This window comes from Dromaius novaehollandiae, chromosome 6 (assembly GCF_036370855.1).
Source record: "Dromaius novaehollandiae isolate bDroNov1 chromosome 6, bDroNov1.hap1, whole genome shotgun sequence".
Classification (NCBI taxonomy): Eukaryota; Metazoa; Chordata; class Aves; order Casuariiformes; family Dromaiidae; genus Dromaius; species Dromaius novaehollandiae.
The window spans coordinates 48,437,166-48,451,205 of record NC_088103.1 but is presented as its reverse complement, the minus strand read 5'-3'; the positions used below and the strand labels follow the sequence as shown (position 1 = coordinate 48,451,205).

The 14,040-nt window shown below is 45.2% G+C and overlaps 1 protein-coding gene across 4 annotated transcripts in view; it reads left to right on the top strand.

The window, feature by feature from the left end:
* TCERG1L (transcription elongation regulator 1 like) overlaps positions 1-14,040 on the top strand; it is a 109,057-nt gene that overhangs the window by 70,078 nt on the left and 24,939 nt on the right. For 2 of the 4 annotated variants that reach the window (XM_064514409.1, XM_064514408.1), the window contains exons 6-7: positions 6,831-6,925; positions 12,457-12,545. The exons of the other annotated variants lie outside the window; for them this stretch is intronic. In XM_064514409.1, the coding sequence (XP_064370479.1) occupies positions 6,831-6,925; positions 12,457-12,545 (184 nt within the window). The remainder of the gene's footprint in view (positions 1-6,830; positions 6,926-12,456; positions 12,546-14,040) is intronic. 4 annotated transcript variants of the gene reach the window in all.

The window sequence follows — 14,040 nt, the reverse complement described above, 5'->3', positions numbered from 1 at the left end:
TGTAATATATTTCATACAAAATATATGCCATAATCTTTTTATTGGTAGAGGTGGAAATACAGATCCTCCTGATTTTATCCATCATGCTGAATGATGATTCAGCTGTATAAAGCCTTTTGATGACTATTTTGATGACTAGTAAAAGGCCAGCGTGACGTTTGGTCAATACTTTTCCTAAAGCAAATGACTGCTAGGCTTACTGAGGTGCCGTAGTTTTGGAAGAGCGATCATTATATTTTCACATCTATACAAGTAATTTAAATAAGGTGACCGTTATACTTTTGTTCCTAGCTTTTTCTTGAAAATACAAAACACATAGGTCTCTCCCTGTTTGTCTTGTTTGATTTGCTGCCAACTTCATTTAACAGAAAAATGGCAGTTTTGCTGTGGTATGGATTTTTCTGTAATGTTTTTCAGGAGATCACACTGTTTTCTGTAGGTTGCTACAAGGTGTCGTTATCTCCATTGGAAAAACAATCAAAGTAAGAATCATAATTAAGAACAGATAACAGTAATAGAGGTGTTTCCATGCGTCAGGCGCAGAGCGCTGCAGAAAAGCAAACGGGCGCTTGCAGAGTTGCCGCGAGACACGGAGCGCTCGGCCGGGGCACCCGAGTCGCCTCTGTCGCGCGGTCGGCTGCGGAGCTGGGGAGCCGGGGCCGAAACGTTGGTCCTTCGCAGGAGAAGTCGTTGCACAGCTGAGCTGATGCACCGGACGTCGGTGGCGGCAAACCACCAAGCTGGGCCTGTCGCAGTGGTCACGATTGTGTTTTGCTCGTGATAACACACAAAAATCCTGCTTTCTTACTGAAGACAAAATTAATAATATTTTCTTTATTTTGAGGACATAAGTAGTAGATTTCGCAGTGGTCCTGGGTTCTGGAAAGCCGTTTGCTTTTTCATCTATAACAAAGAAACTGTATTTTCAGCGTAGGGGCAAATAGCATCTCTCGGACAATGTTGGCCATGTACTAGAAAAGTAAAATAATGCAGTAAGCTTTTCTTTACGTGTGCCTTGGGAGTACAGCACGTGCTCTGTGCGGTACACTAGAAGCAGAATCCGTCCGCGTTGCTCTGCCGTGCCCGTTGCACATCTCCGGGGGAATAAGGTGGGAAGAGATGGTCAGAGAAGAAAGATGCTGAAATACTGCTCAGGGAGACATGTTCTCAGGAAGAGACAAGGTGTTTGGCAGATAACGGCAGAAAATATGGTCAAAGCAGAAAATAAACAATAATCAAAAGCTGAAATAAACGGTGCAAGCAGATGCGGGAGCAGGCTGTGCCGGGAGAGTCCGCATTTCTCTAAAGCGATGGGGGAATCAGTCAAACGCATTGTTTTAGGCTAATCTCAAAAAAATTCAGCATTTGGATGTGTGCACCTGGTGTAAATTTAATTCTCTCTAAAACGTTTTGAGTCAAAAATTTAAACCTATTTAAACTTCCCGTGAGATTAATGGAAGCTTGGTCTCTAAATAGCTTTAGAAAACTAATTTTTACTCTTCTCTTCTCTTCTTCTAATTCTGTTTTTAGTAAGATGTTTATAATCATATACAGACAACTTCTGTAATATACCCCAGATGATTTCGCTGCTGCACCTTTACTTCTGTACTGTGAATTATTCATGCGCCTCTGCCTGCAGTGAAATCTCTTTAATCAGATATCTTTATTCGCCAGTCTCCAGCGCGTCCTTTGGTCGCGTTGCAGCCGCCGCAGGAACGCGGCAGTGTTAATTACGGTGCTGTTTAGGGGTAGAAAAGCCGTGTGATGATGCTGAGACTACGTCGCGGTAGGTTGGTCGGCCGCAGCGTGCTCTGCGCTTAGGCCTGGGCGAGGGGGCGCGAGGAAGGCTGGTTCCGGAGAGAAGAGCGAAGCGGAGCACCAAAGCCGGGTACACCCGCGTCCTGCTGAGCGTCCTCTTCCAGCGTGCCCAGATGAGGAGAAACCTGCAGTGATCCAAGAAGTCTTAAAAATGGTCTTTTAAGAGTCTCCTTCAAAGGCAACGTGGGTCGGTCGATCTACAGCGCGGCCTCCCAAAGCCTCCGCGATTTCCACCCCGCTGGGTCTCTTGCGGCGCGCTGAGGTCCCCCCAAGCGCAGTCTTTCCTGGCTCGCTGCTCCCTCCTTCAGCTCCAGGTTTTGGGACTAGCTGGGGGAAACACCAGCGCGAAGTGTTTTGATGTTATACTGAGAAAAACCCATCTGAGTGTTCAATACAGGTATAAAAGCAAATGAGTCCTGACGTGCAGCGTGGCTTTCAGGAGTTCAGCCCACACTTTCTATTTTAATTTCTTTTTATTCCCATCTTATTTTGAGTGTGCTCCCTGTCCAGAGTTTTGTGGACGTATATTTTACATGGGAAGGCTTAATGAGCTACGAAGCTTCGCCGCGGTGGCCTGTGCTGATGGTACCTGTTTCTAGCATGTGCCGCCGCACCTACGTCGCCAGCCAGATAAACGTCTGCTACTTTTCTCGTTTCTCACGTGTGTATACGTATGCATATAAAAGAATGAAAGATCCTGGCTATATTTAAACTACACAATAATTAGACTATAAAGGAATCAAAACAGCTTTCTTCCTAGGATTAGAGAAGTAGCTAGGAAGAGGCAGAGCTGGAAGGGGGTTGCCGTGATTTCTCTGCCAGAAGACGACTCTCCCATCCGTTCAGCATCTTTCTTCGGAAGCGTTGTTCCGTTTGCTGTCGCTTCTTGTCATAGCTGCAGGATCAGGGGATTTGCCTTATCTAAACAGTAATTTGTTTGTGACTGTTTCATCACAGAGTAATTTGCCTTCCAGAATCACTGCTTCAGGGATTATTTCATGGCAGGACCAGAAGAGTTGAAAGCAAGAAATACCGAGACTTATCATACAATTCGGCAGCGTTATCCTTAAAGGCTCACAGCATATGTTCTGCTGTCGTACAAGGAGCAGAGCACCGAGCCAATTACGCGCGTCTACGATGCCACCAAAGCCGAGGGTATTCAGGCCGATTCACAGGCCTCTGAATTGCTGCAAAATCAATGACTTGTAAAGGAGCATTTACTACAAAGGGAGGTGTCGCAAGGCTTCTTTCATCCTCTGCAAGCGCATTTCTGGAAAGCGCACTAATAACATTTGGGTTTGAAAAGCGTGTCAGAAACGCGGGCGTTTGTAACTAACACATCGCGCCTACGGTTTCGCGCAGAGAAGCGGCTGAGCGGTGGACGTGGAGCATGCCACGGGAAGGGAAAAAAAACACGCCAAAATACTGTGTGAAACAGTTAAGAAATAGCCCCTCTTCTTCCTTCTGGCGTGTTTTAGAGCTTTAGAATATACACGTACAGCAGAAGTGCATCTAAGCCAGGTCCTCCTGTTGCGGTACTGGATTTTACCGAGCGAGTCGAGGGAGAGAAACATCTTGGGTTCTCAAATGTCTTTTTTGTTTCTTTGTTTTCCTCACAAAGAGCTTTTCGATGGGGTTTTTATCATCGCTTCTGGCACCTTTTGTGTTTTCCAGCACAAACAATAATGCATTGTCCCAGTACGGGCTATAGTTTTACTTTGGGTTAAACTAAAAAATGTAGTATTTCTTATTTGACAGCAGGATCCTGATTATTCTCCTGGCTTTAGAATGAAACCCCAGCATGGCAGTTTCCTCTTAGCCCTTTTCAGGTGTTCTTCAGCACAAAAATGCCCTGCCACACGCAGACCCTTGCTTCAGAAATTCCCAGCAGAGTCACCGCATTGTTCCTTTGATTCCTCTGACCTTTCTGGCTATTCTGGCTGTGCTTTCTCGAACCTTTTCTAGAAGTGCATTAGGATAAAAAATAGGTTTGAACACGTACAGTCAAACTGAAGTCACATGTAGCTTTACCATGTTTAATCAAAGATGAATTTATCAAGTAATGCTTTGATTCTATAGTAACATGTCTAGTGAAAAAGCTAAATTTAGAGATGCTTTTGATATGTATTCTCCACTCCCTCCTCCCAGCTCCTTTAATGTAGAAATTAATTGATATGGTTAGTAAATCTTGCTGTTCATTACCCATAAAAATTGAGTAAGTCATCTTCTGAGAAGAATGACTTATTTTAACTTTTATTATGATACATTAATTGGTGAAGCAGAGTAAAATTCTTGACAGGCTCTAACATTTTCATCGGTGCAGTTCATGTGACATGCATGTATCTATGCTTCTGTAACCTGAGCAATTTGCAAATTAATCGAATAGTATTTTTACATGTGAATCTACTATATAATATGCACTACCAGAGAAGCAGTACTTTGAAATAGTCTTTTTTAAGCTCCTGACAAAGTTTTAGACTATTTGGCAGACAGAAAATTCTCGCTGTCTCTTCAGTTGAGCTGGTTAAAAGGTGAGATGAGTATGTCGTGCTTTGTCCTCATTATAGCACTCTGTAACGGGAAGTATAACGGGAAGTATAACCTCCCATTTGTGTTATGATGTTGTACCTGGAGATTGCAAAGAGACCTGTTGTGCTGCTGCCTGGGGTTCGGACTGTGAGAGCGGTGGGATGGTGCAAAGTGGGTGTCTGCTGGCACGGCCGGTGCTGCATCTGCTGGGCCTCCGCAGCTCCGTACGTAAGTGCAGGCGTGGGGATGGTTATGTCCGTAATTCTGGAGTGTTTTGAGCTGCCTCTGGTAATTTGTACTGCTGGGCTGGAACTCTTCTGTGTGTGCAGAGTAATGCTTGGTTATCATTATATGTAGCTCTTGGAATTTATATTGTGAGTGAGCTGAAACATCATCATTATCTGCTGTTTAACTATGCCTACGATTTTGTAGGAATTCAAGGTAGAATTCCAGACGTCGTGGCGTGGGACCCTGCTCGTGGTCTGGTAGACTTTTAGGCTAAGAAGAACCACTAGATCATGTAGTCTAGTCATCTGCATATCACAGGCCATTCGTATTCTCCACTGAGCCCATTACCGTGTTTAGGGTAAAATAAATTGTTCCGTTTCACTTGAGAAAAGGCAGTTGCTTTAGTTGGGAAGAGCAAGTGGGAGAGATCTTGTTTTTGGTTTTTTTAAGATTGATTAACTTACTAAGAACATACGATGTCCTACCTGTCACAGGTGGGATGGAATATTGTTGCTCAAAACCCCAGATGTGTTACAGAAAATAAAAAAGAATCTGCCTCTTTTGATTTCTTAGTCAGAGAAGCACTTTTCTGACTGCTAAGTCTGTGTCTGGTACTTGCTGCCTCTTTCCATGCTGTTACTTGTTGCCCCTCTATTATGGAGACACACAAGTTTTGTAGCCGGTGGAAGCACTTCGGTGGAAACACTTGTTATTTAGTGATGTGGTTTAGTTTGAGTTAAGGGTATATACCTAATTTTAGGATAGAGACAACTGTTGTTTTATAAAGGAGAGGAACTTGTTCTTGCAACTGTTTCCAATTAAAATGCAATTAAAAGCCCATCCACAATTTCCATGCAAGTTAACCCACCCAGAGCATAATAGTATCTTCCAGCTTGGAAGGGAAGCGGAGTGTACAGATTCTCCTGGCAGTGTCCTAGTCATTAACGGCATCCGCTGAAGGAGTGCTTGCTGTTCTGCGCGGCGCGGGGAGCCGGCTGGCGTGGGGCTGCGCGTAGGGCATCAACTCCAGATGTTCTCCCTGGTGTAAATCCCACCTCCTCAGTTAAGGGCAAGTGAGTTCCGCCGGTTTAAAGCTGCTGCAAATGTACGCAGCGATAGCTTAGGGCAAGCTGATGATCAGATTGGCAGATATGAACTGTTGTGGCAGAAATGTCAAGAAAAGATCGAGTCACGGTCTCCATTTGATCATCTTGTCATCCCACAAAGGTACAGCCTGATACCAAGTAGTGAAAGATGCTGCTGTTCTAATCTAGCAACATTTGCAGTGTAAGTGTAAGCAATGAGTTTACACAGTGTTAAAAGGAGAAGTAACACGTGCATTTCGAGACTGCCTAATTATGAACCTTTTTTTAAGGAAATATGTTTTCTCAGACTCATCGAATCTGTTTTGATTTTATTGCATCAATTCTGTTAAGTTACCTAAAGTGTTTCCTCCCCTTCCATAAGTGTTCTCACTTTCAGTCTAGTGATGAGGTGATAATTTAGTAAACTAAGGGGAAAATGAATTTCCAAAAATTTGAAGAGTGCTACTAGGAGCGTCAAGCAATTGATAATTTCCATGAGATATGTTCGTGTTCCCATAAAAAGAGAGTTTCTGCCTTGATTTCAGGGAAGGCAGAGTAAAAAGCTCAGAACAATATATATCTCACTCTAAAGTATTTGGATATGTCCCAGTAAAATAATGTGTGATATTTAGAAAAGTAATATGATCTGTGTCAGCCATATATGTGTCACATACATATGTGTATGTAAATGACACGACTGAGTGCAGAAGAGCAAGGGAGATTGATTCCCGTAGAGTTCTTTGTTTTTCAACTATCTATAGAAACATGTTTGGGGTGAATTGGGTTGAGTCTTGTTGTGAAATTGTTAAGCACACAGTGCAAAGCTCCGATCAGCCTGGTCAGAAAATGCTTGTAACGTTTCCTGTACTACAGACTGTCTGCTCTGTCCCCGACTTAGCAATGTCAGTGAGACTTCAGTCTTCCTTGCTTTCAGAAAACAAACAGTGCCTACTGACTGAGTTTTTCCCAGGAAAATTCTTAGGGTAGCATGCACTCGCAGAAGATCACTCCTGCCAAAAGCCATAGTCTTCAATTTTGAATAATGAAGCATTTTGGCACACCAGCTGTTTTATTCTCTGCTTAGAGGTTCTGTATCGGATGGTGAGATAGTTTGGTGGAGTGCTGGGAATGTTTTTATTGTACATTTAAAAAAATATTTTGCCCTCACAGATAATGGCAAAGAATCAAGTAGATCCTCCTGCCCACCGACCTTGATTTTACATACTGACAGAAAAAGTAAACCGGTGGAGAATGATGACGATAAGGTCTGTTATGGATTCTTTTTTCTTCCTTTTAAAAAAAGTCTTTTTAGAATATTGCACTGCACAGATTAGAGAATAAAGGACTGTTCCTTGATCTAGAGCTTTGCTGTCAATACAGGATGGTTCCCCACAGTCGATTTTAAAGATCTATCTATTTAATCTATCTTGATCTATCGTTTTAATCTATCTTGGTACTTTATATGAGCTCTGTCACTGCGGCATCATAGTATTTAGAGAAAGGATGTTCATGTCTGGGTTTCTCCCTGTGCTGTAAGAGTAATAGCTAGCACAGTTAATCAGTGATTCTTGATTCTGTTGTGTGAATGTGTGTGTTTGTGTGCAAATGTGGAGATGTGACACAATGTGGGACAAAACTCATGTACTAGAAAGTTAAACTGAAAAAACAGATTTTTTGTGATTCTCACAGAAGAGCTGCTTTTGGCAGGGACCTCTGGAGAGCATCTGGTGCAACCCTTGCTCAAGCAGGGTCATCTACAGCAGGTTGCCCAGGACCATGTCCAGTTGGATTTTGAATATCTCCAGGGATAGAGACTCCTCAACCTTTTTGGGCAACCTGCTCCTGTTTCACTACCCTCAACAGTGGAAAAAAAGCTTTTTCTTATGTTTAGCTCTATTTTAGTTTGTGCCCATTGCCTCTTGTCCTGTCACTGGATACCATGCAGAAGAATCTGGCTGCCTTCTTTATCCCCCCACCACCCCAATCAGGTATTTATACATGTTGATATGATCCCCCTGAGCCTCCTCTTCTCCAGGCTGAACAGTCATGGCTCTCTCAGCCTCTCCTTGTGTGAGAGGTGCTCCAGTCCCCTAAACAGGTCTGTGGTCCTTCCCTGGACTTGCTCCAGTAAATCTGTCTCTCTCTTGTACTGGGGAGCCCAGCACTGGACCCAGCACTCCAGGTGTGGCCTCACCAGTGCTGAGCAGAGGGGAAGGATCACCTCCCTCAACCGCTGGCAATGCTCTGCCTAATGCAGCCCAGGGTGCCGCTGTCCTCTTTGCCATGAGGGTACGTTGCTCACTTACGTTCACTTTGGTGTCCACCAGCACCCCAGGTCCTTCTCTGCCAAGCTGCTCTCCAGCCGGCCAACCCCCAGCCCGTCCTGGTGCCTGGGGTTATTCCTCCCCAGGGGCAGGACTTTGCACTTCTCTTTGAACTTCGTGAGGTTCCTCTCTGCCAATTTCTCCAGCCTGTCGAGGTCCCTCTGAACAGCAGCAGACCCACCCGGTGCACCAGGCACTCCTCCTCGTTTTGTATCGTCTGCAGACTTGCAGAAGGTTTACTCTGCCCCATCATCCAGATAGTGAATGAAGATGTTGAACAGTATAGACCCCAGTATTGACCCCTGGGAGACACTACTGGCAACTGGCCTCCAGCTGGACCTCGTGCTGCTGATCACAACCGCCTAAGCCTGGCAGTTCAGCCAGTGTTTGATCCACCTCACTATCCATTTTATCTAGTTCAGATTTCATCAGTTTGTCTATGAGGATGTTATTGGAGACAGCATTGAAAACCTTGTTAAAATCAAGATAAACGAAATCCACGGCTCTCCCCTCATCCCCTGAGCCAGTCACTTCATCGTAGAAGGCTACCCCCTTGGTCAGGCAGGATTTCTCCTTCATAAATCCATGTAGACTACTCCCAGTCACCTTCTTGTCCTTAACCTGTTTGGAAATGGTTTCCAGAATTATTTGCTCCATCACCTTCTGAGGGATCAAGGTGAGATTGACTGACCTGTAGTTCCTTGGATCCTCCTTCTTGCCCTTCTTGAAGACAGAGATGACATTTGTTTTCTTTCTGTCCTCAGGAACCTCTGCTGATCACCACGACCTGTCAAAGATAATTCAGAGTGGCAGTGACATCGGCCAGCTCCCTCAGCACTTGTGGGTGCATCCCATCAGGTCCATGGACTTGTGATGTTCAGTTTGTTTAAATGTTCCCTAACCTGACCCTTTTCCACTGAGGGTAAGTCTTCCTTGCACCAGACTTTCCCACTGGTTTCAGAGACCTGGGATTCATGAAGGCCAGTCTTGCCAGTAAAGACCAAGGCAAAGAAGGCATGGAGTACCTTAGCCTCTTCCTCATCCTTTGGCAGCAGGTCCCCTGCCCCGTTCAGCAGCAGGCCCACATTGGCCCTAGCCTTCCTTTTGCTGCTGATATGCCTGCAGAAACTCTTCTTGGTGCCCTTCATGTGCTTCACCAGATTCAACTCTAGGTGAGCTTTGACTTTCTTAACCCTATCGCTGGGTGCTTGGACAGGGTGTCTGTGCTCCTTCTGGGTCCCCTGACCATGCTTCCACTCTTGTCTGCTTCCTTTTTAAGCCTGAGGTTAGTCAGAAGCTCCTTGTTGATCCCTGCAGGCTTCTTGCTGCCTTTGCTTCATTTCCTGCATGTCGGAGTGGACCACTCTTGGTCTTTGAGGAGGTGATCCTTGAAGATAACCAGCCCTGCTGCACCCCTCTTCTCTCCAGGACCATCTCCCATGGGATTCTTCCAAGCAAATTCCTCATCAGGACAGAGTCTGCTCTCCTGAAATCCAGGGCTGTAATCCTGCTTTTGCCTTGTTCCCTTCTCTCAGGATCCTGAACTCCACCCTGTCGTGGTCACTGCAGCCAAAGCTGCTCCTGACTTTCACGTCCCTGACCAGTTCTTCTTTGCTTGTAAGCATGATGTCCAGCAGATCCCCTGCCCTTGTTGGCTCCGTGATCACCTGTGCGAGGAAGGTGTCATCAATACTCCAGAAACCTCCTGGACAGCTTGTGCCCTGCTGTGTTGCACTTCCAGCAGATATTGGGTTACCTCCCCTCATGAGAACCAGAGCCTGCGAACCTGAGGCCTCTTCCAGTCACCTGAAGAAGGCCTCATCTATTTTTTCTTCCTGATCAGGCCGTCTATAGCAGACCCCCACCACTACACTGCCCATGCTGCTCTGCCTGCAAATCCTGACCCGTAAGCGCTCATCAGGCTCATCATCCGTCCCAGGGCATCGCTCCATGGATTCCTGCTGCTTGCTCCCGTAAAGGGCAGCTCCCCCTCCTCGCTTTCCAGGCCTCTCCCCCCTAAAGAGGCTGTACCCAGCCACAGCAGTCTTGTGAGATGTCCCACCACGTCTCCATCACCCTGAGGAGATCGTAGCCCTGCAACTGCACACACATCACCGGCTCCTCCTGGTCGTTCCCCATGCTGCATGCGTTCCCACACAGGCACTTCGGATGGGCACCCACTCGCGCTGATTTCCCGTGAGAAATGTGAGATCTTCCGCCGTCGTGTTGTCTTCTTGGCACCTCCTTATTTGCGTGTATATGCTTGGCATAGGCACCTTTCAGGCCTGTTTTGTGATTCTCAAGGTTTCTCTTGTCCACATCATCCTGGCACCCTCTGCTTACCAACCCGGTCCATGACTTCCTCACGTAATACCGGGTCATCACCTCCCGCCCCCATCACTCTTAGTTTAAAGCTCTCCTCACCAGGTTAGTGTTCAGTTCCTTGGAACAGTCCTACCAGCTGTGGGGGATGCGTTTTCCTCCTGCTCTCTCCCTCTTTGCTTTATAACCCTGTATTGGGAGACACGGCTGAGCATCACGTCAGTGTCGTAGCTGAGCCCAGGTCTGTGGTGCCAGCGTAAATGCCTAGAAAAACAGTATTTCCCAGACTGCAACTGCTAAGTCCCTGTAGAGCTTTAAATTCCGGATGCCTCTACACATCTCCCCATGTACAAGGAGGAATTTCTTCATGGCCCCTTCCTTTTTGATGTTACTGATTTAAAATGCTGTGCACCTCTTAATGAATGCTGTGTGTAGCCCTTCTTTAAAGATCGGTCATGGGGTCCTTAAATAAAACTGACAGGAGAAGGTAAATGGAAAGCAAATACTATATTTGCATATATCGGATGGGTAATTTTATATGTTTGTAACTTCATTAATTTGTTTTAAAAAACTAAATTATTAGTATTGTGTAAAGGAAAATGGCCTAAATCATAGCCCCAGCTTGTGAAATAAATGGAAATACTGGCTTTCTGCACAGCTCGCACAGGCATCATGAAAACGGCTAAAGCCAAAAGAGGGATTCCTGTATGTGAGTGTGTTGGTGTGGAAGAGCATCTCAGTCTCAGAAAGCAGCAGTAACGAGGGTGCCCAAAGCCACTACCGTGCAGCTCCAACAGGCATCTTCTGTTCCCCCACGCTGTCCTCCTGCCTACACGCCTTTCACGTCAGGAGCTTTGTCCTGCAGGAAGAGGAAATGTAGACTGAGCCACTGCTCAGTTTATTTTCATTTATTACATTCCTGCCATGCTGTCATCTTCATGCTTTCCGCAACTGAAACTTCTGTGTCTGCCCTCAAACTCTGCCGGTATTCCCCACGTTCACAGCTGCGCTGGTACTCAGGCACATGCCTTAGTGCTTTAAGTTGTAAAGTACTTTCAAGATGAAGACCTCAGTATGCATGCTTTATTGTTTTTGAATTATATATGTGCTTCTCAAGCTTTGATATTGTACTGAGCTATCGCTGCCTTCCTTTCCCACAGCACCCCCTCTCCATTAGCTTCCATAAGCTACTACAATAAATAGCTGTTCTTTAGCCATTAACACACTCACAGCCTGTACTTTTTGGAAGTGCCGTACAAGCAGCTGTTCAGCTGTGCCCTGTTGTCTGTTAAACCATCTGTACAGACCGGCTCTTTGAATAATGGCCAGAACCGCATCACGAGTTTGTCTGACAGCAGCAGAAGTGCAGTCACGTCCCCCCACGTCAAGCCTCTGCGTGGTTTCGAGTGGGTGATATGGTTGGCCAAAGCCAAAGGGAATTGCTTTTGCCAGTCTTACGGCTTTGCAAAGTACCATAAAAAACGTGAACAACTAGACAGCTAGTGATCACAGAGATGCTGTTAACCTTTGCAGAGTACTCTGTATTCCCTGGATTCGCACTCACAGCTGCTCCAGTTCTGTCCATGCAAACCATTTCCTGCAGCCACACAAACCGGTTCCTTCAGCCACATCCTACTTAAAGCACTAAAGTTTGTAAAACTGTTTTCTCGCCAGCTTGGGTCACCAGCACCCCTTTTCCTTGCCGTGTCCCCGCTGCTGCCGTGCGTGTGCTGCTGCTGTGACTTTGCACGACTCCTCGGAGCGCTCAGCAAGCACAGCTCCCCGGTGGCTTCCAGGTCTCGGTCTCGTTGCGAGTTTAGTCTCTCATTCCAGGCGTTTTATTTCTGACAAGGTACCGGCCCTGTTTACATTGCAATATCCGGAATTACACATGCTATCCCAAGTGTGCTGTAGGCATACACAAAAGCATGTCTACTGGCTTTTCATTTGTGTTGCTTGAAGTGGGACAACATTTTTGTTATTTCCAGTTTACCTAGGTTGTTCTCAAGGTAGCTGCTTGTTTGTATAACCACTAGTGGAATAATGGCAAGTTGGGTAATCCACTTCAAGCTAAAGCGAATGATTTGTATGCCATTAACATCCTTATGTATCAGCTTTATTTGTTGACTATTCTCTATCTGTCTTTCAAGGATCATTCCTTAAAACTGCTAAGTGAGGATGACAGCACAGCAAATGGCAACAAGCCTGTGGCATCCACTCCAGTGCCAGGATCACCATGGTAAGCAAGTGCAGGCAGACCTAATAAAAGTCATTCATCAGTATCACTGCTCTAGCCAAACACGCATTAGTGGTCTGTTATGGGGGAAAATACGCTGCGCTGGATGTTAAGTGGCAATGCTGTATTCCTTTGCAAGCTTCCGCTGCAGCTTTTCGTCATTAATCATGTACTTAACGAAAATGAGAGGACATAGTGGCAAACACAGTATGAGCCAGCTCCCTGAGATTTATGGGGTAAGTGGAGTGTGCTACTGATAGCCGGAAATCAGTTCCTGCAGAACTGAACTGATTATTTTCCTTTCTAATTTTGGTGCTGTGTATCTCTGCTTGCATTCGGTAAAGCAGCGTCGTATTAATGTTCAGCCTGGTTCTTTAGGGCTCAGGTCTTGTCAGACCTCACAGGTTTCGAGGATCCAGCTTGGAAAGTGCTTGGATGGATCAAAGAGAAAATGTAAGATCTGTAAGAAATGGTCATGCTTTTTAGGGCCAGATCTTCTTCATCTCGTAATTGTTTCATTGGCAGTGGAAAACTCTTGTTGTCTTGCAAGACTGGTATTGATTTCAGGTTATATCTGTGAAAACAGGTTGTGTCCCATGTCCCAGGTTTCCTGACCAAGTTCCCATTCAGGTAATTACATGCTGTGTAACTAAAACTCTGATGTGGCTTTCAAATTAAAAAAAAAAAAAAAAAAAAAAAGACGTCTTCACCTTCTGTCCTGAATGGTTCGCTAGATGGATGTTTTCGTCTCCGTTATCTATATGCATTTTATGCTGGACAAAATAATCATCTTAGTTTATAGCCAGTTACTGAAATCTCTGGAATCTTTGGTTAAAAGACTCTGTAAATGCCAGCCATTATTTACTATTATTCCATGGTGCCATTTTGCAAAGCAATGCTGTAAACACAGTCCGATGTCATACATGGATTAGACATCATAAACTTGTGATTTACATTAATCATTTCTCTTCCTGACCTTTGCAGTTAATATGAAATAGTAAACAGGAAATGTTTGAATCCAGGAGTGTCATAAGCAGTTTATAGCTTCAGTGATGCTTATTCAGAAGAGACGTAGTCGGTTGGTGGTCTCCAAGGGGACCTCGCGGCATTCCATCTTCTTTAGCAGTATATGCTGGATGGTGAATGGGCATTCAGCACATTAATCGAAAGTACACCGCTCACACATCCAAACTGGTGAGGTTTTTATCTTCAGGGTGTAACCTCACTTCTTAGAGTCTCCTGATAGTTTCGAGAGGACTGTTTAATGACCAAGTCAGTACTCAGAGTGCTAGAGAAGGCATCAAAGTCTGGTCCTGTGGGACCAGAAGAAAATGGCATAGGCCTCATGCTGACACTTGTCCCCTTCTGATGTGACAAAGTCTGATCTGCACCATGACTCGTAATGAAGCACAGAGTAGGCCTGTTGGGTGCTTCAGTCATAATTTACATTTTTTTGGATAGGAAAGTCTTATAAAACTAGATGTTTTATACACAAATT